At 40.0% G+C, this 25,604-nt stretch overlaps 1 protein-coding gene across 12 annotated transcripts in view; it reads left to right on the top strand.

The window, feature by feature from the left end:
• LOC102374542 (mitogen-activated protein kinase 10) overlaps positions 1 to 25,604 on the top strand; it is a 258,167-nt gene that overhangs the window by 175,141 nt on the left and 57,422 nt on the right. For 10 of the 12 annotated variants that reach the window (XM_025197293.1, XM_025197289.1, XM_025197291.1 and 7 more), the window contains 2 exons: positions 19,693 to 19,875; positions 25,032 to 25,156. In XM_025197293.1, the coding sequence (XP_025053078.1) occupies positions 19,693 to 19,875; positions 25,032 to 25,156 (308 nt within the window). Of the gene's footprint in view, positions 1 to 11,409; positions 11,514 to 18,731; positions 18,812 to 19,692; positions 19,876 to 25,031; positions 25,157 to 25,604 lie in introns of those variants that run through there. The other 2 variants (XM_025197290.1, XM_025197294.1) reach the window with 2 other exon arrangements.

Raw genomic sequence — 25,604 nt, 5'->3', positions numbered from 1 at the left:
CTTTCCCTCTTGATGACTCTTGATGACTCTTTAGTCAATCCATGGGTATCTCTGATTGGTCTCTCTCTGTGTTTATCACATTATCTATGTTATATTCCATCAGCATATTCCAAGCTCATCACATGCACACCCTTCCCAAAACAGGAATTTCAGGCCCCCCTCTTTGGCCTTGCAAGCTCGTATCACCTCATCTCATGTTATGGAACAGTGTGGTACATACCTCCAGTTTCTTAGACTATGTGTCTTTGTTGTGTTAGACAGCCTGTCTACTTCAAAGGCTGTGTGAAACTGTGTGTGAGACCCATGCTTTTAAAAATTAATTAACCCCTACTGCCCATTATGAAGCATTCTTATGTATATACATATACCTATAAGCCAATTCCCCAAAAGCAAACCTTTAAATATCATTCTTAAGCTATCATATACATCTGAGCAATCATTTATGATAAATGTTTCATGGTAAGATCTCAACTTGTGTTTTGTTCTTGGTAATCAGAGAGCACCTACTTGCCTTGACAACAAACACTTTACCAAGACCATCTCAGAGAAGATCTACCCTTGAAAGACTTTTGTGTCCAGATTCTAAATGCAAATAGGGTTTGAGGTGAGAGCTCAATGCCTAGCTGATCAGGCTGGGTGCATCTACATGTGCACTTTACTGCGGAGTAGACTAATTAGCTTGGTAGTAAGTGTCACTGTCTACACGTGCACCGATATTAGTGTGCAGTAAATTAACTCCTCCACAAGATAGTACTACTGGGCAAAGTACTGTTTTACAGTGGAGTAATTTACTGCACTGAAGCTCATGTCTGAATGCTGACCGTGGGTGTAAATAGCACCTAGTCAGCCCATCTAGCTGGGGGCCTTCTCTGCCCCAGCTCTAATTGCTGCTGTCCCAAGTGCATGTGTAGACACTGCCTGGCTGGAAGCAGTTTCCTCTGACTCAAATGGCACTGGAGTTTGTGTTGTATTAATTGCATGGGTAGTTGCCCCCTCTGAGGAGCTTTTGGACACTGAAACAGGGAAAAAACTTCAGATACTTAGGGGACTTTCAGACCAATAAGAAAGGTGTTTCTAGAGCATGAAGCCTGTACCTGATACACTGACTTTGTATGCATCAAATCCCCTGCTAAAATTTATAACCATTTTTACAGTGCAGGTATAAAGTTTTATAGAGAACGTGTACTGAATTTTTAAAATCTAGCTTTCCAAAATATTTTATTTTAGGGGGATTTACTGAAGGACAACTGTCAAAGTAAACTGCCTGAAACCCTTTGTTTGATGGGAATGTCATTATTTAGGGGTCAGAGATCAGAGTTGATATTGGAAATATAACATATTATTTATAGAGGTTTGCTTAATAGTTTTACAGTATGTTTCTTCCCTGCCATAGGAAGGCTATGTCATACACCCTCATCTCACTTAATGCCCAAAAATGATGTGACATTTGAGAAATATAGTAAACTGCTTACAAGACTAATATAACGCATGCACATTTTCATCCCAAGTAACTATTCTGTCATGCTTGGTCAGTTTAGTGTTGGGGTCTGATTCTGCGATATTCTGCGATATTGCTGAGTCCCTCGTGACAAATCTTTCCTGCACTCAGCTCTTATAAATTTCTATAGGGCTTGGGGACACTCATTTACAGAGAAGTAAATGCTTAGCACTTTGCTTTGTAACGTCTTATTTACCTCTGGACAGAGAGCCATTGTGGGCCTATATCCTACTTAAAGCCCATCTAATCTCTCTTATGCAGGATCACTTAAATAGTGTTAGGTCTTATGCTGGCCCTCTGCCTAGGGCTGAATTTCATTTCAGTAATTAGCTAGAGCCCAAACAGCTAGTTGTTACTGCAAACATCAGTGGAGTAGGGAAATGCAAAGTATGAGCAAACCTCAACAGATTCAGAGTTCATGTTCCATTTGAATAGACATCCAAATGATTAGACTCCTTTACCAAGAGTCTGGGCCAAGTGACCCTGTAAAGTTAGGCTGGAAATCTCACAAGAACAGCTTTTCTTAAAGGATTTCTGGGACTTCAGGTTTGAACTAGAGCAGACCATAAGTACAGCATTGCTCACAGTATAATGAGGCTTTCTTTAACAGATAAGAAACTAGAAGTAGACAACAAGGTATCCAAGCCCCTCTTAATTTGTCATTGTGATAAAGCCATATTAATTAGTGTTTTAAATAAAACAGTAGTGGTGGGCATGGTTGTGCAAATCAGCAATGAAAGGAAGGCCCCTGCTTAAATGGCTTTACACTCTTAAGAAAAGGCCTTATGGAGTGCTAAACACCTGCTGTGAACTGCTGAAATCTGTAAACTTCTAAAACTGAATAGAAGTTGAGGGTGGTTGGTATCCCTCACAAGGAACACTGAACCTTTACAGGATTTGGCCCTAATGTAGACAGATGACCAAATTAAGAGGGGAGACATGATGCTCCATGGAAAGGGGGAGGCAGTTTTATAAAATCTGGGAACACAAAACTGAGATCAGTTTATTACAAGAAAGCAGATTGTAAAGTCATTTTTACTTGTAGATTTCTCTCTCTGTTTTTTTTTCCTACATTTTATTCCCATATACAGTCTTGCCAATGTGTAAATACATAACTGGCTCACAGAAAGGGTGTGTGATATGAGAAACCATACCCAGAAAGTGTAAGGTTTGGAGGACAAGAACAAAATACTTTAATGTTCAGGAAGAGAAAAATTGTTTCAGGCATATTGGAAAGCCTGAAAAAGGCATGGAGTTGTAATGAGAGAAAGGGACATTTTGGGGACAGTAGGATAAGAGCAAAGATATAAACAGAGCAGAGCTACGTGGATCCTTGTTTTCTGGAACAAGACATTTGTATGTGATTGAAAAAAATGTTGGAAACCAGTGAAGAGATTCCAGGAGGGCAGGAAAAGAAGAATAGTCTTTTCTTTGATTTCATGCTAAATTAGGCAAGCTAAGATTTGGAGAGCAAGGGGGAGGGATTTTTTAAGGTAATTTTTTTTTAGTAAATCAGTTTATCTATTTCTAGAGGAATATCAAATGTCCCACTTACTGGGGAATTCATTAGCCCTTCCATTCCAAAGCATGGCTGTTCTAGGTTATTAAGTCAGTCTCTGTGATTCAGTGAGATCTCACTCATTGCACTTTAGCATTCCAAGTTTCAAAAGGTGGGGTTTTTTTGTTTGTTTGGGTTTTTTTGCTATGTTGAAGTAAATAAAACAGACCCCAAATGCTGTGCCATGGTTACAACAGGACAGTATGTGGCTAATGGATCCATCTTCAGATATACTAGATTTACTATCAGCTAGATCAGTTTCCCTGCTTCTCCAGAATATCAGTTATTTTTTTAACTTTGTGAATTTCAAGTGTGCAGCTTGATTCATTTCTGGATCTGGGACCATCACCTCTAATAATGATGAGGAGCTGAAGTGTCCCAGCAGAATGCCTTCCAACAAATCCCTTTTAAAATGGACTCAAAGATGTGAACTCTATGCACTGACAATCCTTCAGACTTGTTCCCAGAGTTCAGGCCTCAGCATTTGTATGAAACAGCATTGACCTCTTAACTGTTCAAGGCTGTAGGCATGCAAATGAGCACATCCAGCATTACATTTTGAGAAATCCCATCTCTAGCTGTGCTACCGAAAGAAGTTTTTCAAACAGGGTGGTTTGTGTCTTCTTTTCAGTGGACAGAAGTAGTGTCCACTGAAAAGTAGTTGATTGAAGTATAGATCATCACAAATGGGACTGCTCCACACTGTAAGCAAACAGAATGAAATCACAGAGAGTGTAAACTAGCCTCTCACCTTTTGGGGGCATTCTTGTGGGCCAGAGCTCACACACTGGCAAAGCAGTGTAAGAAAGTTTTTAAAACTGCTGCTGCCTCTATACCTGTTCTGTGGATAAGTGGGAGACTCCTGTCTTCAATGACAGTCAGTTTTGTACCTTTCACTGAACTTACATAATTTTAAATGGAATACAAATTGGAGAAAAGTTGGCCCAGTGCCTGGAAGCCTTCCATCTTAAACAGAAGGGACTTTACTACTTGCTAATTTGGTTCTTTCCAGTTTCTCCTAATTTGCTCCATCTACCAAAACCAGAAATCTCAAGAGCCGTGCAGTTGGGCACTGTAACCTGGCCAACGTAGTGAAGTTCTTTACCTCATATTATGGAACACTGTGGTACATGAAGAGAATGGCCCCCAGCTGGCTGCTCCAGCACTTGCACCAGGACATTTTTTGGAGAATATTGAGACAACTTCCTGGTGCAAGTACTGGTGCAGCCAACTAGGGGCCATGCTCTTTTTGACCTGTTGCTCACAAACAAGGAAGAATTGGTGGGGAATGTAGTAGTGGATCACAACTTGGGCAGCAGTGACCATGAAACGATTGAGTTCAGGATCCTGAGGGAAGGAAGGATGGAGAGCAGCAGAGTAAGGACTCTAGACTTCAGAAAAACAGACTTCGACACACTCGGGGAACTCCTGGAAAGCCAGACTGAGGGGGAGAAGAGTCCAGGAAAGCTGGCTTTAAAGAAGTCTTACTGAGAGTACAGGAACAAATCATTCTGATGAGCAGGAAGACTAGCAAGTATGGCAGAAGACCAGCTTAGCTTAGCAGGGAACTCTTTAGTAAACTAAATCATGACAAGGAAGCTTATAAGAAGTGGAAACTTGGACAAATAACTAGAGAAGAATATAAGAACATTGCTCGGGCATGCAGGGTTGAAGTCAGGTAGGCCAAAGCACAATTGGAATTGGGGCTAGCAAGGGATATGAAGGGTAACAAGAAGGGTTTCTACAAGTATGTCGGTAGCAAATGGAAGATCAGGGAAAGTGTGGATCCCTTACGGAATGGGGGAGGCAACCTTGTGACAGAGGATGCAGAAAAGGCTGAAGTGCTCAATGCTTTTTTTGCCTCAGTCTTCACAGGCAAGGTCAGCTTCCAAACTACTGCACCTGGCAGTTTGGGGAGGAGGTAAGCAGACCTCAGTAATGAAAGAACAGTTTAGGAACTACTTAGAAAAGCTGGATTTGTACAAGCCCATGGGGCCCGATGAGATGCACCCACGGGTGCTGAGAGAGTTGGCTGATGTTATTGCAGAGCCATTAGCCATCATCTTTGAAAACTCGTGGCAATCAGGAGAGGTCCCAGATGATTGGAGAAGGGCAAACATAGTGCCCATATTTAAGAAAGGGAAAAAGGAGGATCTAGGGAACTACAGACCAGTCAGCTTCACCTCAGTCCCTGGAAAAATCATGGAGCAGATCCTCAAGGAATCCATCTTAAAACCCTTGGGGGAGAAAGAGGTGTTTAGGAACAGTCAGCATGGATTGACCAGGGACAAGTCATGCCTGACGAACCTAATTGCCTTCTATGACGAGGTGACTGGCTCTGTGGATGTGGGGAAACCTGTGGGTGTGGTGTGCCTTGATTTTAGCAAGGCTTTTGATACGATCTTTAACAACATTCTCATAGGCAAGCTAAGGAAGTATGGGATGGATGAATGGACTGTAAGGTGGATAGAAAACTGACTGGAGCATCAGGCTCAGAGAGAAGTGTTCAATGGCTCCATGTCTAGTTGGCAGCTGATATCAAGTGGAGCGCCCCAGGGGTTGGTTCTGGAGCCAGTTTTGTTCAATGTCTTCATCAACAACCTGGAAGATGGCATAAAGTGCACCCTCAGCAAGTCTGTAGATGAAACCAAGCTGGGAGGAGTAGTATATATGCTGGAGGGTAGGGCTAGGATTCAAAGTGACTTAGACTATTTGGAGGATTGAACCAAAAGGAATCTTATGAGATTCAACAAGGAAAGGTGCAAAGTCCTGCATTTAGGACAGAACAATCCCATGCACCAGTACAAGCTGGGGCCTGACTGGCTGGGCAGCAGCTCTGCAGAAAAGGACTTGGGGGTTACAGTGGACAGTAAGCTAAATATGAGCTAGCAGTGTGCCATTGTTGCCAAGAAGGATAATGGCATACTGGGCTAGATTGGTAAGTATGTTGCCAGTAGGTCAAGGGAAGTGATTATTCCCCTCTATTCAGCACTGGTAAGTCCACATCTGTAGTACTGTGTTTAGTTTTGGGCCCTCTGCTACAGAAAGAATGTGGACAAATTGGAGAGAGTCCAGCAGAGGGCGACAAAAATGGTGAGGGGGCTGGGGGATATGACTTATGAGGAAAAACTGAGGGAACTGGGCTTATTTAGCGTACAGAAGAGACAGAGGTGACTAAATAGCAGCCTTCAACTACCTGAAGAGTGGTTCGAAAGAGGATGGAGTTAGACTGTTCTCAGTGGTGGCAGATGACAGAACAAGGAGCAATGGTCTCAATTTGCAGCAAGGGAAGTTTAGGAAGAATTGTCTCACTAGGAGGGTAGTAAAACACTGGAACAGGTTACCCAGTGAGGTGGTAGAAGCTCCATCCTTGAAGGTTTTCAGAACCCAACTAGACAAAGCTTTGACTGGAATGATCTAGTTGGGGATGGTCCTACTTTGAGGAGGGGTTTGGACTAGATGACCTCCTGAGGTCCCTTCCAGGTCTAATTTTCTATGATTCTATGTCATTAATTTCCCAGCCTGTGAGTCTGCTTGCTGCTTGCCTGTGTCAAACACAGTGGGTCTTGAAGAAACTGTCAGAAGCAGGCTTTTAGAAATCAGTTAAACCTTGCTGTTGCCCTGGACCATTGTTATAATGCAATATGTATTTTACCTACAAGCCAGTTACCAAAAGCAAACCTCTAATTACCATTTTCTAGTCATCACCTTACCCAGCTTCATTGTTGGTACATGTTAATGCAGTCTAAGACATGCAGTTAGTCATGCAGCCTATGTTAGCCTGAGGTATGGGGAGTTAAGAAGTTTCAGTGCCATGCTGTGCTAGGAAGAGAGGTACGTCTCCATGCATAGTAGTTGCATCAGTACAGAATTGTAAGGTGGCAAGACATTCTTAGATAATGGTTTTAGTATGTAGTGTACAATTGCTGGGGTGTGGAATGGTCAAAGACAGTATGAGTCTTTGTCAGTTAATGGCATGTGTACGAAGGGTTCAGTCTGTCCCCTTGGTCTTGCTTCTTGCTGGTGGTCTCTGGTGGCTGTCTTCATATTGGTGATGGCCAGTGATTTGCTTGACATGGATATCCCTTGACCATTGAATGGTATTGGAAGCCATTGCGTGCCTCATCATTTTTACGACTCCTAAGCCTTGAAGGACCCTCTTGTTGCTCAGGTCCCATGCTCAAAGTCCCCCAACAATCAGTGACCGCACCATCATATTATAACCCTTCTTCATCACGGTATCAGCCAGTGGCTTGTATTTAGACAACATTCACTCCCAGGCTTCAACAGAATTCTGTTACCAGTTCTCAAATAGGATAATCATGTCAGTTGTAAGGACTTTTTGATTGTCCTTCTCCATTACAGTGATATCCAGTCATAGCTGGCTGGCACAACCTGGGATGGCATGGTTTAGAGCTACCATCCTGACCCATGCCAAGATGGCCTTCACCAGCTTGTCCTGGATGGCATCGCAATGCAGTTGCCACACTCTTGCATGGAGATTGTATTCACACAGGGCATAGGGCAGGGTCTCACTATTGTACATGCAGTTCTGGCACTGCTTGTCCTAGCATCCATAACAGATGGTGCCATCAAGCAGTAGCTAGTTGAGATGGTCCCGGTATAAGAAGTTGAAGTCTGTAAGCATGTGAAGTTTCTGTGAGGCATAACGTGGTTGCTGGCATCCCACTTCAAAGTGACCTTGAAGACTTTATCCTGGTCAGGTTTCATCTTCAGGTCATCAATGTACATGGCCCACACAGTATCTTTCAGGAACCTCTCCAGGCAGGTCCTGATACAGGGGGTGATAGTGATGCAGCTGGTGGTTGGGGCTTGGAGCAGGGAGACCACTAACTCCTGCTGCTTCTTGCATGTCCATGTCCAGCAGCAGATGATGTGTTTCCCAAGGCAATGCATGGTACTGTGGGCTCAGTTCTACAGCTAAGCAAGGTCCCTGTCTAACCCAAACTCACCCTCAGCAACATCTCATCTGAAATGGGATGCCAGTTCTGTACTTACCAAGGCATTCTTTTTATTCCTGATTAAAGCTACCATCAAGATTTCTATGCATACTTCAATAAATACTTCATTATTTAAATATGTATAAGTCTGAAATATATATCATACAATACATGGCAGTTATTGAGCTCAGTTCATCTACCTAACAGGGAGAATGATCATACTTTCATGATCCACATGCAGAGGGATGCCCTTTGCATGTTTCTTAAAACTTTCTTGAATGGAAATGGGACCAGCTGCTTCCACAGGGTTGATGCCATACCCAGGTATACTTCAAAGTAATCTTAGCATAATATCTGTGTGGAACCAGGAATGCAGAATGGGGTATGAGACAGGCAAAGATTAACTCAAGAGAAAATTTGTTGTTTAGGGGAAATAATCTGAAGATTTGATAAAGGGTATTTTGGCTGTCTTGATCAAGGAAGAGTTTGCCTGTAGTTTGACCAAAATTTAGAACTCCAGAATCTTATTGGAATTGCAGCTGCTTGTGAACAGCAAGGTAGCAGTGGTGGCCCAGAACCTGTGCTTGGCTTGAAGATTAAAAGGTTTTTTTTCCCCCAGATATTATCTGGCTACAGTTTCCCATGGCAGGTTATTTTCAGAAGAGAATAAATTGAGGAGAATGTAGTTTGGATTCAAGAAGGTGAGGATAGATGATGCTTGCAGAGAGTTCTTCATGATGTTATTTTAAATACATATGACCACAGAACATGTAGATAAATGGACACGTTTTTAGAATTAAGAAACAGAAAAGTGTTTTCTGGTATTAAGCAGATCATCTTTGTGCAGTAGTTTGGGAAGATTATGAAAAAATAATAAAAGTTTACATGTAGTAGGTTAGGCCACAGAGATGATTGGTGTTCTCATGGGAATTACAGAAAACTCAGCAACTTCAAATCAGATGTTCATGCACATGTATTTTTGTACTCAGTCATTGTGAATTCTTATTCTCTATGTTTCAGGTTCAAGAGATCCTAAACTCTCAAGTAAAAATCAACTGAAATTGTTAAGTTTCACGTAGAATCATTCAAATCTTTCCAAATCCAAACTTTGACCAATATTTACCTGAAGCTCAACCTGGGTTCCCCAGAGTGGTTGTTATACTTTTGCAACCCTTTGAGGCACTTGCTTTGAGTCTGTAAAGGATCCAAGAGTGACAAGCTTTATATGATCTGGGGATTTTTGTGAATTTTCTACAGTGCTTTGGGGCATGGCATGGCACAAAATGCACTTTCAGTTTGCAGCACTGCAAACCATTTCACCTTGATGCTACTTTAGTGGAAGCAGCACAAATATATACGATTAACTAAAAGTGCTGATGTCTGAACTCCGTGAATAAAGAAAGAAGTCAGGATGTTCATGAGCTGTGCTTCAGATTTACAAAGGTACTTAAATGTTTTACTCCCACATACAAAGGAGGCTTTTTACAAATCTTAGCCTGGTTCCCTTCTGTCACCAGTATTAAAACTTCACTGGAGTTACTCTCAATTTAGATTGACTCCTAATTAGATCAAGGATTAGGATTTAAGTCCCTTTACAACATTTCTATCTAAAGCCTAGGCCAACAGAACTCTGATCCCTAATTAGGGCTATTCAGGACTTTAATAATATTCAGGACACTAATAATGGTGCCTTTAGTCTCATACTATTAAACATCCCTACTGATAAACATGCACAGTGAAAAATTTGGGGTCTATTTAGGGACTTTTAACTGTTTATGAAACAAAACCAATTACCAGAGACTGAACTTCTTTTCACTTCAGGCATTGGGTAATGTCCTGAGGTGCATATTCAGTCCCTATGCCTTTAGAAATTTTATCAAGATTTCTTTCACAAAGCCTCAAAAGCAATACAAGGAATTCTCCCATAGCTGATTTATGGAGTGAAGAGAGTTTACAGTTCAATAAACCATTAGATTAATTTCCATAGACTTTTTCTTCTGGAGGTTTGGAAGTGTAATGCAATGAGACAAAAATCTCTTAAGACAAGATGCATTAATAATGGATAGACAGCACAACTGTTTGCTCTTATCTTTTCCTGATATTTTGCATGCCATTTAGCTTGTGATGAAAGCAGTAGTCATTTACACCTCTGGGTTTGCTTTTTGCTTCCAAGCAAATAGCAATTTTTGTTTGTTTGTTTATTTTTCTGTTGTGCTGATAAAGTTTCACATGCTAATTCAAACAGCAGGCAATGGTAAGACCTGGTCAGCCTACGATTTCCAGAGTAAGTGCAACCTTGGAAATCATACCAACTTTAAGCTGCCATTCCAAAATCAAACTCAGTATGGAATCCTAAGAGTGAGTGGAAATGAACAACATGGCACTTGTCTTTCCCCATACAGTTGCTGCACAGGGAGACATGTCTCCTATTCCCATCTCTAGATTCCCCACCCCAACCATGGAATATGATAGAATAAAGTTGGCAGAAGCAGTTCAGTTTCATTCGTTTGTTCCGTTTGATGTTAAATAACTCTTATTCCTTGGCAATGACAGTGGGGACAATACCAATTTACTACAAGATAAATTTCAAGTACTTAATTCTCTTCTCATTATTATCAGTGTAAATAATGAGTAACCTAGTTGAAGCAAAGTGAATGGAATTAGTTTTTAGACTTGTTTTGAACTGTAGTCCAAAGGTGCAATTTAGTACTTAGACACGAACTGCCCCATTCTAAAGTTAGCATTTCCCATCCAGCAGAATGAAAATCTTCTGAGATTCTAAGGACACCCTATTATGAACAATCTACTTTGAGAGTCACTGGGAGTGAGCCCGCAGCCTCAGAGCAGCTTACATTATTGAAACTGAATGAGCTCAATACACTTTATTCACATTTCTAAGAGGTGGATATGTTTCATAAAGTCTAAGCTTTCTTTTGTGGCTCCTGGTTTGTAAAAATATGAGTGGATGTCCCGTAGTTGTAAGGATAAAAAGGAAGTGATTTGCATATCCCCAGTGAGTATAAAGGCTAGCATTCATTTACAATACAAACCAGTATGATCCTAGGTAATGAATGCAAATAAGAACTTTAAAAAATGCATGAAATGAATCATTTAATTATAATTGCAAAGTTGCCTTAAAATGCAGTAGCTAGCCATGGGTCTCTCCCAGTTTCCAGGGTTTCATACTATAGTCTGTCATCTAAAAAATGTACCCAAGTCAGTTTTTCTCAGCCCTGTAAGACTCTTGTGAGACTTGTATGCACAAGCACAGCTCCTACAGAAATGGGTGAACTTCAGGCTCCTATGCTATGCCATGATTGGATAAGTCTTCTCATTTATTTGTTGTTCTGTTGCTATGTTCTTGTTTACCTTCATTTCATTTTTGTTTTCAGTTGACATGTGGTCAGTAGGGTGCATCATGGGAGAAATGATTAAAGGTGCTGTGTTGTTTCCTGGCACTGATCGTATCCTTCCTAGCAGCCATTGGTCTCCATAGGTACTGGCAATCCTTTACCCTCAGCCCCTTTCTTCATAGGTTAGAGCTAATATCCATTTGTGCTGCATGTAAATAACTAGGTTAATTCCCATTACAAAATGCTTGCAAGCCTACACTTTGTTATAATACCTTTGTCTTTGTTAAGAGCCTTAAATGGAAAACACAGTGAGTATAGCATATGGAAGGCAGAACACAAAGCCCCTTGTGCTGATAGCAGCCAGTGACCATTTGTTCATTAGTTACATTTTGCTATACATGGCTCTGTTTATTAATTATTTGTCATCATTTTCTTTTATACATGAAAATATTTTCATGTTCAGGATATATTATAAAGTGGGCACACCAATATTTACCACAGAAAAGTAAATCTTAAATGCAAAAGTTTAGAGAGAAAGAATGGCAACTCAGAATCTACTCTGTAGTCAACACTGATTTTTTTTCTAATGGGGACCATTATAAATAGAAAGCCAATATTATTTAACAAGGAACCGTTTTCAGATCTGGGACTGCCCATTTTTTTCTAATTCTAGAAATAGAATTTTTTAACTACATGGATTGCATTGGTTGGGTGAGTCAAATGCCTATGAATCCTCTCTTTAAATCACTGTAATGGACTTCACTTCCATTATGACATTTTGAAAAGGAATGTGAAACAAATAAGCCTTCCCTATCCCTGATATAATAAATAAGAATATTTTATGGAAATATGATACTTTCTGTAGAATGAAGGAAGTGAAGTATACTTAAACACATTCTGAATCAGTCAGCATAAGGTCCCAGTGGGTTTTTAGTTACTCTTCAGTTCTGTACTTACTTTGCTGAGGCATTCTTTTTATTCCTGATTAAAGCTACCATCGAGATTTCTATGCATACTTCAATAAATACTTCATTATTTAAATATGTATAAGTCTGAAATTTATATCATACAATACATGGCAGTTACTGAGCTCAGTTCATCCCTGGTATAACTCCTTTGACTTTAATGTAATGGAATTACAACAGGAATAAATATAAGTTTATAGATTTTATTATTCATGTAACCCTAACACTGCTTAAAAACAACAACAAAAAATAGAGGGTATTGTAGAGAGAGGGCTTTATGTATTTTAACTCAGAAATAACCAGCTCTCTCTACTGTAATCTCCCTGGATGCAATTTTTTTGTGTTGCCAGCTCCCTAGGTAAATTTGCTACTTTCTTGTTGCCTTTATAAACGTAACTATCTTTTATGTGGATGATTATTAATATCTGAAGAGTGTTGAGGAAATGAAATCAGATGATAATACAAATAATTAATAGCAATTTTCTTCATTTTAACTGACAATAATGTAGTAATTCCAGCCCTCAGTCTATAGATTTGGTAGATATTGGACTGAAATACAGGCTGATCCTCTGCTAATGAAATGAGTGGCAAAGTTCCCATAGATTGCCATGGGAGGTGGATTGGACCCCACCTGCATCTATGGAAATATGGTGTTAGGTTGTGGCACTCAGTGTAGCTCATTGCCATCAGTTTGGTCCATCTTAAAGCTTGGTCCAGGAGTAGTTGGGAAATAAATTGAAACACTCAGATTAATATGGAGCACTGTAGATACTCCAGCTGTTAGACAAATAGATTTTAGTTTTGTGAGACTTTATTTTAAAAATTCAAGGAAAATGGGGTTTCCTTTGCATACCTGCCTATTTGTTAAAAATAAATCACTAAAAGACTCTTTAATTCAACCATTAAATGTACTTTAATGTGGCAATAACCCCTTAGAAAACAGCCATTGAAAAACTGTTGATTTGTTCAGGATAGCTCCTTAATTGAAGTCATGTTCCTCATATATATTTATAATACATTGATAAGTTTGCACAACATTTCCTATACAGCTGGGTCTATTTTTCTTCAGTTCGCTTGTCCTTTTCAGAAGTACTCTGCTGCCACACATTTGCTCTCTTTCAAATGATGGAAAAACACATTTTTAAGGCATGCTTTTCTAACATGTTATGGCAACCAAATCCAGCCCCCTCACAAGGTTCTTTCCGGCTAAGGAGATCTGATCCTGCAATGCTCTGAGCAGTCCGGGAAAGAGGATGAACTGTAAGGCCCAGTAGGAAATCCTCAACAATCAGAACCTTGCCCAATCAGGCTCATCATGCACATGTTGATAGATCTGCAATTAAAAAAAATTGTTGGATCACTGTAGGAAAATCTATCTTAAAGCCATAGAAAAAGACCTACAGGGGTGCATCCAGGATTTTCCCAAAGGGGTGTGTGGGAACAGCAACCCATACTGCAGGGGTGGCTGCACCCCCTGTTCCTAGTCTGCTCTGCCCCCATAAGTGTGGGCAGATCAGGCTCTGAGAGCCTCTGCTCAGTGGCACAACTGCTCTCTTATCATTCCCCTGCCTGCTACTTTCTCTACTGTTCAGGGGTTGGGAGTCTCCAGAGCTGGCTGGGCTGGGCAGGGATTGGGCTTAGCTGTGGAGGACACAATGGCAAAAGGGCATCTGGGGAGTAGTTACCCCACAACCCTGCCCTGTTACAGTAGAAGAGGAACCCACCCCTCCCACCCCCCAGGCCACTCTTGCTGCCATTGTCCCTGTCCCCAGCTGAGCCCAGCCCCACTGCAGTGGGCAGGAACAGATCTGGTGCTTCCCTGGCCCCAGGACAGCAGAGAAGGCCAGGCAGGGGAGACAGGGAGAGGATGTGTCTTTGAGCAGGCAGGGGAAGGGAACAAGGATTTTCACCTGTTTTAGGGACTTTAACAAGTCCCTAGAAGCTCCTGTGGTGTGGTGCAATCCAAAGGTGGGGGAGGAGTGCAGCTGTGCCTGGATCTGTCCCTGAGCATATGCATTTGTTTTAAAAAAAAGTAGCTTAAACCTTGATTATGTTGATTATGAGATCAGGTTCTCTGGTGCATAAATCCATCAAAGACTGACTATTGAGACCCTGTGCACTGCATAATTCAACCATACATGAGTTTTTCCAGCAAGGAATGTGGTCTATAGTTGGCCTTTTAACTTCCCTGCCTCAACAGGGCCACAGCTGTGTGCTTAATTTGGAAGCACTGCTTCAGTTGCCTCAACTGAGTGGGAGCAAAAGGGTGTGAAAGTTAAGCATGCTTTAGTCTTTGCAGAAGTGGAACTCATTTCATTAATCTAATAAAAAAAATGTATGGAGGAGGAGTCAAAAAGAGAAATTTGAAATCTGTTACAAGTAGTTCTCAGGACTAAGAAAAAAGAGAAATTGGTTAAGAAATCGTGATTTCTGTGGCGACACGGCTGCCCGCGGGGAACCCACCACAGAAATCGTGATTCCATCGTGATATGATGGAAATGTGTATCCATCGAGAAATTTGTCCCTGGTGTAGAACCATTGATGCCTATGGAGTTACGCCATGAAGTTCACCAGGAATGAATTTGTTTCAGTAATTCTGCAAAACAAATCACAGAAATGTGATGATTCTGTATGGCCATAATTGGACCAAGATGTTATTGCATGTTGTCATATATTTGACATTGGAGAAATGTTTTCAAGATATTGAAAAATCAAACATTCACTTGAAAAATACCTGGAAACAGATTAAATCTAAGGGGAAAAAAGAATTTATTTCAGAAAAATATCGTTAGTCATGAAGAAGAAAAAGAAACAGAAAGACCCTATCCTCAAATGTGACCATTTGTAAGGATCATTCCATGGTGTATAATCAGCCTTTTTAAGGATTTCCATAGGAAAACAAGAAATTTAAGTCACTTAGCAGTATAGTACTTGATGTCATTTGCATGCCTCATTGTTGAATTGGTATCATGATCTTTTATAGAAGAAATTCCTAATCATTATAGTGTGATAGATATGTTAGATATTACAAGAAACTGATTTTTATTATGTACAGTATTAGGTACTTAGCACTTAAAACTCTTTACAGTTATAGAGGTAAGGTTTTTTTAAACAATAATTAAGCCCCAGTTTAAACCTCACGCAGTTTTTCTAGCCATTTTCTAGAAAGGAAGATTGCAGCATGGACATGTTCAGTGAATTACTCAAATTTACGGCAAGTCTGTGACAGAAACAGGATGGAACCTCAAGTGCTTTGTCCCCTAATCTCCCATTTTCACCACAAGATAGCAATGCCTCCTGGTATACCTTCTGGACTATCACGAGTCCAAAGTACTGCATATGGCCTCAGGTGCAATGATTAGAATGGGGCAAAATATAGTTTTTCTCTCCTGTGAGAGTTTCAGATTTTGAAATTTGCTGTCTCTGAGTTTTGAATAAAATATTAAAATCTTACACCTGTAGATAGCGTTCTAGATGATGAATATGAATATCTATGCAGATAGAGATTTGGTTCTGATTTCTCAATGTAATACTTTCATGTAGAGAAAGTAATACTTTCTCTTTCCACAAAAATTACTATGAACAAAATGTTCGTCATCTGAATATTCATAGGAAACAAAGACAGGAAGTTATTGAATACTATTAAAGCAAATTATGTAAACAGTATTTTTTTGTGTAGTGTTTGCCGAGGATTAGTCAAAAGTATGTAAGGAAACAAAGGGCATATGTACACGAGATGCTGACTGTGCAGTAGCCAAAAAATATTGTGCAGTAACACGTCACAGCACAGACAGTGCTTATACATTACTGCGCAGTAGAGTCACCTAAAAAGTATTTGCTGATGCAAATTACTAGATGATGCAGTAACTCTTGTTACTGCACATTTATTTAGAACTTGCTAATACAAGTACTAAGTAAATGCACAGTAACAACTGTGCAGAAGCATCTCATGTAGATACACCCAGTGATAAATGAACCATTCAAATCAAACAACTGAAAAAAAAGCAAGGCAGGTAAGAAGGCCTTTTGAACTTGCAAAAGACATGAAAAAATATAAAGGGAATGCAGAGCATTGTGATGTTTCATCTTGAAAATTATACAAATTTTTGGATTGTTGATGCTTTTGACATTGAAGTGGTACATTTAGGAGACCTCTCCTGCCCCAAAGTTTCTCAGAAGTTTTCCAGATAGTATTCTTGGATTCTGTGGTGGATGTGATTCCATAGTGACATAAATGAGAGCAGTGACTTTCCATAAAAATGGGAGCCATGCTGGAAGTCAAAATATACAGACACCACTAATGAGATGACAAGAAGTTTCCTATACTCCCTTATCCTGCTGTCTGTGGCAACTCCCTGGGGCTTTGTCCTGGGTCCTTTCCTCCTCTAACCTTATATTTCTTAGGGATGATCTTATCAACCCATATTGCTTTTGCCATCATCTCTGTGTTGATGACTTTAAGAGTTCTCTTTCAGCTATGGAAATAACTCTTTCAGTCCTTCATCTCAGCCTGTCTCTCCCTCCTATCTCCTCTCAGATGTCTTCTTGTCAGCTTTGACTGAACATGTGCCAAACAGAACTTCCCTTCCAATCATTCTCTGTTTCCCCCTTCTGTGTTACTATCAATCCTTTCTGGCTTCCCCAAAACATATACTGACCCTGTCAGTTCATATATGAAGCCATAACTAAACTCCTCTCTCTTACTCATCAATTTAATCATGTAGCTTCTCTTTCATAATACCTTCTCTGGCTTTTTACCTGCTATCAAATCAGTTTAAACACCTTGCAATCATCTTCAAAGCTCTATGTAACTCTGCTTGCCTTACTTATTTTTCTTTGCTTTCATCCTCTCTGTCCATACAAGGCTGCCATACTTAATTACAGGAGCCAGTTGAATAGAATATCTATATAAATTGTAGACATGGGCAATGTTTTTCACAATGCTGATACTACTATTTTTTCATTTTGAATAAGAAAATCAAATCCATGAAAATTCTTCAGTTTTGACATTTTCCAAAACAAAAGTGGTTCACTTTTTTAGTTTGAAATGACTTTTGATTTTAAAATTTCCCAGGAGGTTTTTTTTTTTTTAATTAGAAAAAGCTTTTTGAAAAAGCTCTAAATCTAAACCGAAAGTTTTGATTTTATTGAAATCTTGATGTCTTGATTGACTGCAAATTTAGTTTTATTTTATCCTACAATTTATTGAACATTTCTGAAATTTTCAGTTTTGTTTGAAATTGGAATACCTTAGAAAATTCTAAAATTGACCACAAACTGAACTTTTTTTCATGGTCTTTAATAATTTTTCTATGAGCTCCTTTTCCCTGGCCTCTCTATCTGTTCTAGATTGTGAGCTCATCAGACCAAGGACCACTTTTCTTGAGGGAACTACAGACATGCAGCTCCCTGCTGTAACTCATGGCACTTCACAGAAAGCGCCATGAGCTCAAGTGACTCTCTCCCCCACTCCCCAACCCAGTAGACGTTTAATGTTTGGTTGAAGGGAATGGGGAATTCAATTTGAAGCCAATCCAGCAGACAGAGGCTGCCTGCCTACAGCCTTTCTCCTCTAGCGCTCTCCTCCCCTCCCAGATCTAGTTTGTCTGCAGGATTGGATAGGGATAAGTGGAGGGAGGGGGGAGCTCTGGGCTGGGGTTTGCCCAACTTGAGCTGGAGGGGAGAGAGCTGTTGTGTGTGTGTGTGTGTTGGGGGGGGGGGGGGGCTGTGAGGTGGAGGGGCTCCAATCCTGCCCCCCACCCTTCCAGCTCTGGCTGACAAACCCCGGCCCTGAACTCACTCCCCTCCCTTCTCCCCCTTCCCATCCTGCAGACAGCACTGACAGTGGGGCTGGGCTGCATCAGCTCAGCCCTGATTGCCACAGGAACTAACAGAAGATAATGAAGGTGCTCCATTTTGGAGCACCTTCATCTGAACCCTCATTAGATAGGGGTTAACGTGTTGCATGATCAAGCACTTTTAAAATGCTCTGTAGCTGTGCTCTTCTGTCAGGACACAGATGTAGAGCACTTTCAGGGGGCCAGTTGCACAACAAATATCACTTCTGTCAGTGCCCTGAGTGTTTGGAAAGCACTTACACAGATTGGGAATTGATGTCAATGAATAATTCACAGCAGTGAAAATGAGGATAACTTCATATTGCACTTCTTAACGAGTGACATATTAAACTATTTTTTTCTAATATATTGTCATGAAGCACCCTTAGCTACAAGCATGTGACAGTCTCTTAGCAATGTGTCCATCACTGTGTGTGTTCATATATTGTTTCATTTTTTGAATTATTAATGTGATGAATGCAGTAATAAGGAGATGCTTACTGGTTTCTAACCATCTTCTTGAATTAACATTTTTTCTTTTTTTTTCCCCCTGACACAGTAAGACATGTTCTGAACATGACTGGAAGGGCCACAAATCATCCAGGATCTATGACATTATTCCAAGAAAACTAAGAGTAGCCCAATCAAATCCCTAATGGTAAAGTGTTTCTTGGTTGAGAATGAAAGCATGTAGAAACTGGCTTTTATCATCAATTGTTTCTTGTTACTTACACATTGTAGCAAAGTAGTGTTTAAGCTTAACTTCATCATGCATGACATTAAGAAATGAAAGAAAAACATCTGTGTCTGTCTGGCACATCTTTCCTCTGTAAGAAATACTTGTTAGGCCAAATGCTGAACAATCTTTTGCTAAATAGGTGTGATGGTAGCTTCAGTAAAAGTAGACATGGATAAATTACTAGGGACAGTAAAGATACAATATGCAACAGTTTAGTTAATGATTCACTTCCAAGAACTTCTTGCAAATATGTCCACTCCTCCAAATAATATGTTTTTTCTCCCTCAGACTGACCTTAAAAATATTTGATCTCTTGTAACAAAAAGAAAAGCTTAGGGTATTGCCTGTCCTACGCAAAACTCTTTTCCTACCATTGTGGTCCACTAAGCTTCCATTTGTATGGTGATGTTTTGATGGTTATGTCCACTTTAAATAAAGTAAGTAACTGAAAAAATCTATTCTTCATTGTTTGGTCCATGATTTACATGGATGTGAACTGGGGCAGTATTAGCCATTGAGCTGGGATTTAAAAGCAAAAGAGAATTATCATCAATAACCACCAGGGATTCTATATCTGGAGATGTCACCTATGTACAATGTTTTTCCACATAAGCAAAGTTGATGCTGTAAAGGTCTTACTAAATTTCAAGGCATAATGCTGAACCAAGGCACTGAGAAGTATCTTGGGGGGGAATTAAGCACCTTAAGGGTTCCCAGAAACCAACCAAACAAAAAAGTTAGTAGACTTCGGATTCTTTTTTCCTTAACTACCTCTACTCAGATATTGACCAGTGGAATAAGGTAATTGAACAGCTGGGAACACCGTGTCCGGAATTCATGAAGAAGCTACAGCCCACAGTACGGAACTATGTTGAGAATCGACCTAAGTATGCTGGTCTTACTTTCCCCAAACTTTTCCCAGATTCTCTGTTCCCAGCGGACTCAGAACACAACAAACTTAAAGGTATGTTCAAGGATGGAGCATGGAGTATAGGGAAGAACACATTTTTTTCTAACTGAGCTGAATCAGCTTTTAATACCATTTAAAACATATGTTTTCTATATTTTATATAACTTTTGGTTGGTGCTTAGCTACTGAGGGTAAAAAATATTCCATTATAAAGGAAATGCCATTGATTTGAGGAAAAGTGATAGCAGAAGGAAAACAAATATGCCCTTTGGATGTACAAAGTTAGCCTCTCCTCATGATTTACTGAAAACTGCTCTCTTTCACAAGAGGCAAGTTAAAAAAAAAGCTTGAACAAAAGAAAAAAATAGGGCAAACATTTTAGCAATTAATATCTACATGAAAATTACCTTTGGGGGATGAGTTAGCAAATAAGATTCAGGGTCTAGGATGATCTAGACACTTGTGTGGGTTTTATATAGCAAGATGTCATTTCTAGGTGTGATGGTGAACATGGTGCTGGGGCATTAAGGGCTCTAGGGAACATATTTTGTCACTGATTAATATGTCAGATTCGTGTCCACTCATATTGTACAATGGATCCTTGGCTACTATTATAAGGGATTTGGGGAGGTTCTAGATCCTTATTATTATTTTTTTGATATAAGGGAGCCCAAGGAGTTTCCTTTGAAGATCTCAGAACCCTATTAATTTGTGCGGGCCGGGAGCGACCCGAGCCCTTTTCTGTGCTGCATGCGGGCTGTGGCCAGCAGCCCGGGCATGCCGGGTCGGAGAGGGAAGGCCGTCGAGCTGGAATTAGGCACAAACGCTTAGCGGTAGTTTTAAAGATTGTTTACTTACACCGAGATGGCAGTGATGTAGGCTGGAAAACTTGCTTGAGTTGCGGTTACAGACAGACAACACAGACGGTCTCGTGGAGGTTGCTAGGCTCCATGGAACAGAGCTCCGGATGCTCTGGGTGAACGAGCCACCAAAATCAGAATCGTAGATAAGTCTTATAAAAGTTGCGCTCGAAGACGGGAAGAGGTGGGCGATGGATCAGGTCGCCACGCTCCTCTGAATCTCACACAGGGTTTCTATTACCCTGCCGTGTATTCAGAGTCCCCACAAGATGGATGTGGAGTCCTCTTCGGCTTGGGCGGAACCTGCTCAAGCCTCTTATACGGCTAACAGGCCAATCGTTAGCCACCACGTGGGAATAATTTAAAATTAGCCAATAGCGGGGAACGAATTTACATACCAGTGGCGGGAACTCTTTTGCACCGTGCATTCCTCTTGCAACATGAGCAATGCACTCTGCAAAAGAAGCTGCAGAAAAGGCGGGAAACTCGTCCCTGCACCGGGGCTTTCCTCTGCAACAGGAAACTTTCCCGTGCAATGAAGCTGCAACTTGGCGGGGATAATTCTGGTGCCGAAGCACACACAAAATCATGCCTTTGGGTCATGACATAATTGTGTTTTGTTTTTTTGGGTTTTTTATAAAAGTAAATATCAGTGCATCCAAATACCTGACCACAAAAATTACTATATATATTTTTTAGGTATCAGGCAAAATTGTTTTTGATGTAGCTGCAGTTTAATAGCTCTCATAAGTGGTCTTGTTACAATGAAAAATGTAGCAGCTGGGTTTTCATATGTGAAACAGAAGGCTATCTTAATTTCAGTGAGAGTAGGTATTTTAATTTTACAATATATATAGTGGTGTGCGCTGATATGACTTTAATCATGCATCAAAGCCACGATTAATTTGATCAGGACATTGACCTTCAATAAAAAACAATGATTAATGTATGTTTTAATATAAACAAGATTTCCAATCACAGCTTTGGACCGTTTACAAACATTCAGCATGTATCAGTTTTATCTTCATAGGCTCCTCGGATTGCTTGTTGCAGCGATATGCAGTGTTATTCAATTGCCTGCAATTTGCTTGTCATTACATTACCCAAAATGCTCTTCCAGTTAACAACTGTTTCAAAAGCAAGACTGTTGTCTCAGCTTTTAGGGAGCAAAGTGAAAGGTCTATACAAATGCTTTTGGATGCACTGAGTTGTTTTCTTCTTTGACAATGAAACTGTATAATGGCATTTTATGGGATTTGGGACTACAGCATAGGAAATGATAGTCTAACTGTGTATTAACTCATTATCTTTGGAATAAAGGAAACACACATATTTAAAATAGTGAATGTCAGTTTTTAAGATCAAGATCTACCATTTCTTGTTTTGTTCCTCTCTCTTTAAAAGGCTCTGTATTTAGTCATCTCTGTGTGATGTGACAAGTATTGGATGCTTAGTGGAGGATCCTGATTTACTATTTTATTTCTTTTCATTTTTATTCTCTGTCATAGATCTACTGTGAATGGTAGAAGAGTTAAGATGCTTAGTTAAGGTGCTTCTGAACCTTTTGTTATAGTACAAGAATGATAATATTGCTAGCAACTGATGAGGTTAACTTCCTTTTTTAAAAGATAGCAATGAATTTGACAGAGAAAAAAGAGCTTGAATAACAAAAAGATAATTGTGTAGTTTGATTGACAACAGATTAGTTTGGAAAACCAGATGGCTGTGTACTGTGGTCCCAGATTAGAGGTTTTGGCTTGTACCTGATATTGACCACAATATAGTACTAAGGATAGGCTGTTGGATGTTTGCCCAATCAGGCATCAACATAAACGTCCATCTGGTGATTATTCAACCCTCTGTCAGAATAAATAGAAAGTTATTTTTCTTTCTTGGCTAAATCTCTGTATTTCATTGTTACTGGCCATGTATTTGGAGTAGTAAATCATTTAACAATTGTTACACCTCTGTCCATTAGATGCTACACTATAAATAGCAAACCAGTGTTTGGAGTGTGGGAGGGAATTAGAGGAGGGGAATTAGGCAGTTTGGTAGCTTTAAAAAAAATCACATTTAGTTAAATTCTCCTACAAGCATTCTGGTGGCTTAAGCCTTATGGACTTTACAAATAAGAGTAAGTCTAGTGAGCCATCTCAAGGAGCTTAGTGGGCTATCTGTAAATTAGTATAGCTCCACAGAAATTAAGCAAAGTAATATGGATAATGTATGGTCATATTAACACCATATGAGGATATGGCCCATTGTTTTCAACACTGTGGGTAGGTTGACATGTGTGCTTTCTGCACAGTAGACTAATTTACTGCCCAGTAAAGCATCACCATCTATATGTGCATGGCAATTGGGCCAGTATAGACTAATTTACAGTGCCGTCAGATAGTCCAATTAGACATTGGTACTGTCTGTTGCGGTGTAAATTACTGTGCTCAATTAGTTTACTCTGGCTCAACTTGCACATGTAAGCATGCCCTGTGTGTAGGAATAAGACACACTGAAGTGTAGAAATATCTGAACTAGTTTGGATGTGAGGATCCATCTAGCTACAGCAGCAAAGAACTCACATAACCGTGTGTATCAAGTAAATTAGCCTATGCAAAGCTCCATGCTGCTACAGTGTTTAGGATGCTTTAGGAATCCAAACCAGCCAGTTTAAGGCTAGCTGAAGCATCTTTTCACTTTTCCTTTCCTACTGTAATCTGGCATCTAGTAGATGCCAATCTGTGGTGATGTAAGGCATAGCAAAAAAATGCCATTGTAACGTTTCACAGGAAGAATCCATTTCCTTTGAAGCTAAAATGTGTCTTAATTTGAAAAGGATATGCTTGGGGGTATTTTTAGTATTAAGCATTGCCCTGCAAAGAGAATATATGTTATCATAAGCCTGAGAACCTTAATTGTTTGGGTAAGCAAAACTCCAATACACCCCTGTTGTGTTGGTTTTCTAAAATCAGAAACCCGGTGGGAGAGATCTTGCAAAACTCAAACCGTGGCCCACAGACTGGAACTTCAGTTTTTGGAATGGCCGCTGTGCTGTGCACAACTGGCAGCTTCTCACTTTAAAGGTCCTGTCTCACAGGACACTTAGCAGGTGTTTTTTCTGAGATCATAGTAAGCATTGCCACATCCATGCTCTCACCTGCAACCTCTCCATTATATGACCAGCATTGACAAGCCCTGGAGTTCCTGCCCCTGTCATGCAAGGTCTCTGCTGCTGGAGTGTGTAAGGGAGGCACATGGGAGAGGGTGCCGCTCCTGCCACTGGATCCTGCTGGTGCCAGGAGGACTGCAAATACTATATTATCTCCATGGAGTAGTACAACAATAGCTGAATATGTACTACTTAATATGACCTGAAGATGCTCTTCCCATGAAAAATCATAACTTTTCTATGACATGAGTACACTTTGCACATGTTTTACTGCTTGAGTATAGATAAAAGTTTGCATTTTAAGTGCAGTTAAGTTGCCCTAAGCGTAACTTGTGAAATGGCCCTAAATTTGATGGGTCTGCTTCCAGTAGGATTATGACAATGCAGATTAGATCTCTAGTATTTCATACCTGGTATAGGAGTTTGCTTTCATTAGCACAGGAATTAGTAGGACAAAATGAGATGTGGCTGGCATACCTCTACATTATTCTGATTCCTGGCAGCAGTGGTGGTCCTTTGGCCATTTATCAGCTTGAGGGACTGATCCTACAAATTGTTTTTGCCTTTCTCTACCAGTTTTTCCCAGACTATATGACCTGCTCTTGGACCTACCCTGACCAAAAGCAGTTAAATGCACCATAAAGTATTCTGTGACTAGATACAGCCCAGCAAAAATATTGCATATGACAAAATCCTTTATTATATTTTGTATTTCAGTTAGACGTACCTTGCTGGTCAAACCTCCAGAAGTTCCATATAGATATCATATGGATACTGTATAGATGCAGTATGTAGAAAATATGGATTTTTTTTTATCTTTATCCAAACTATTTTAAACTTTCACTTTTATGAAACAGGGATGGAAATCTCATGAGACTAGGCTTTTGGACTATTCCCTCTCTCCCCCCCGGGTCTTGGTGTGCTACAAATATCTCCAAATCACCTTGTGTAGGCTCTCTGTACAGATAAATTCAATCCTTTGTGAATATTTCAGGATTACTGTTGTATTTAGGTATAGTGAATGTATACACAAATGAAGACTAATGGTAAGGAATAAAATATTGGCCATTTTAAAGACTTTTGAAGGGGTTGGTTGATCCTTTTTTATTTAAAAAAAAAAAAAAGCTTTTCCCTGCATGGAGCAATTTTTGTACTGACGTATTCTTCTGGTTTCATTGCTCTAGCCAGCCAAGCCAGGGACCTTTTGTCAAAGATGCTAGTGATTGACCCAGCCAAGCGGATATCAGTGGATGAAGCCTTACAGCATCCATACATTAATGTCTGGTATGACCCAGCAGAAGTGGAAGCAGTAAGTGAAAAATGGATATTCCTTAATTTTCATCTGAACACTGCAAAATACAGAATCATGAATCAAAATCAGAAGATTTTTGTTATTTTATTGCAATTGAATAATAATTGTTCCCTAAAAGAAAGAAGCAAGTCTACTTAGGCTTATGTTCTACTGTATCACAAATCCAGATACCACTAGGATGGAGGGGAGAACTAAATAACAGTGTTGTTCCCTCCCCTCTTCCCAAGATTATCACTCAGGAAAACATTTAAGTATGCCCTTAAGCCCCATTGAAGTCAAAGGGACTTAAATGACCCGTTGTGGATGCTGAAATGTTTTCGTGAATTTGGGATCAGAGCTCAATGTTGCTTAGTCTGTGTATGGATTGAAGTGGAAATTTTACTGTCACACTATCTAATGTTAAGGATTTCTCCCTTTTGCCTTTTTGAGACAAAATGCCTGAAGA

The sequence above is a fragment of the Alligator sinensis genome, unplaced genomic scaffold, assembly GCF_000455745.1.
Source record: "Alligator sinensis unplaced genomic scaffold, ASM45574v1 scaffold125_1, whole genome shotgun sequence".
Classification (NCBI taxonomy): Eukaryota; Metazoa; Chordata; order Crocodylia; family Alligatoridae; genus Alligator; species Alligator sinensis.
Note: the sequence above shows the minus strand (reverse complement) of the source record. Positions and strands in the feature narration are given on the sequence as shown.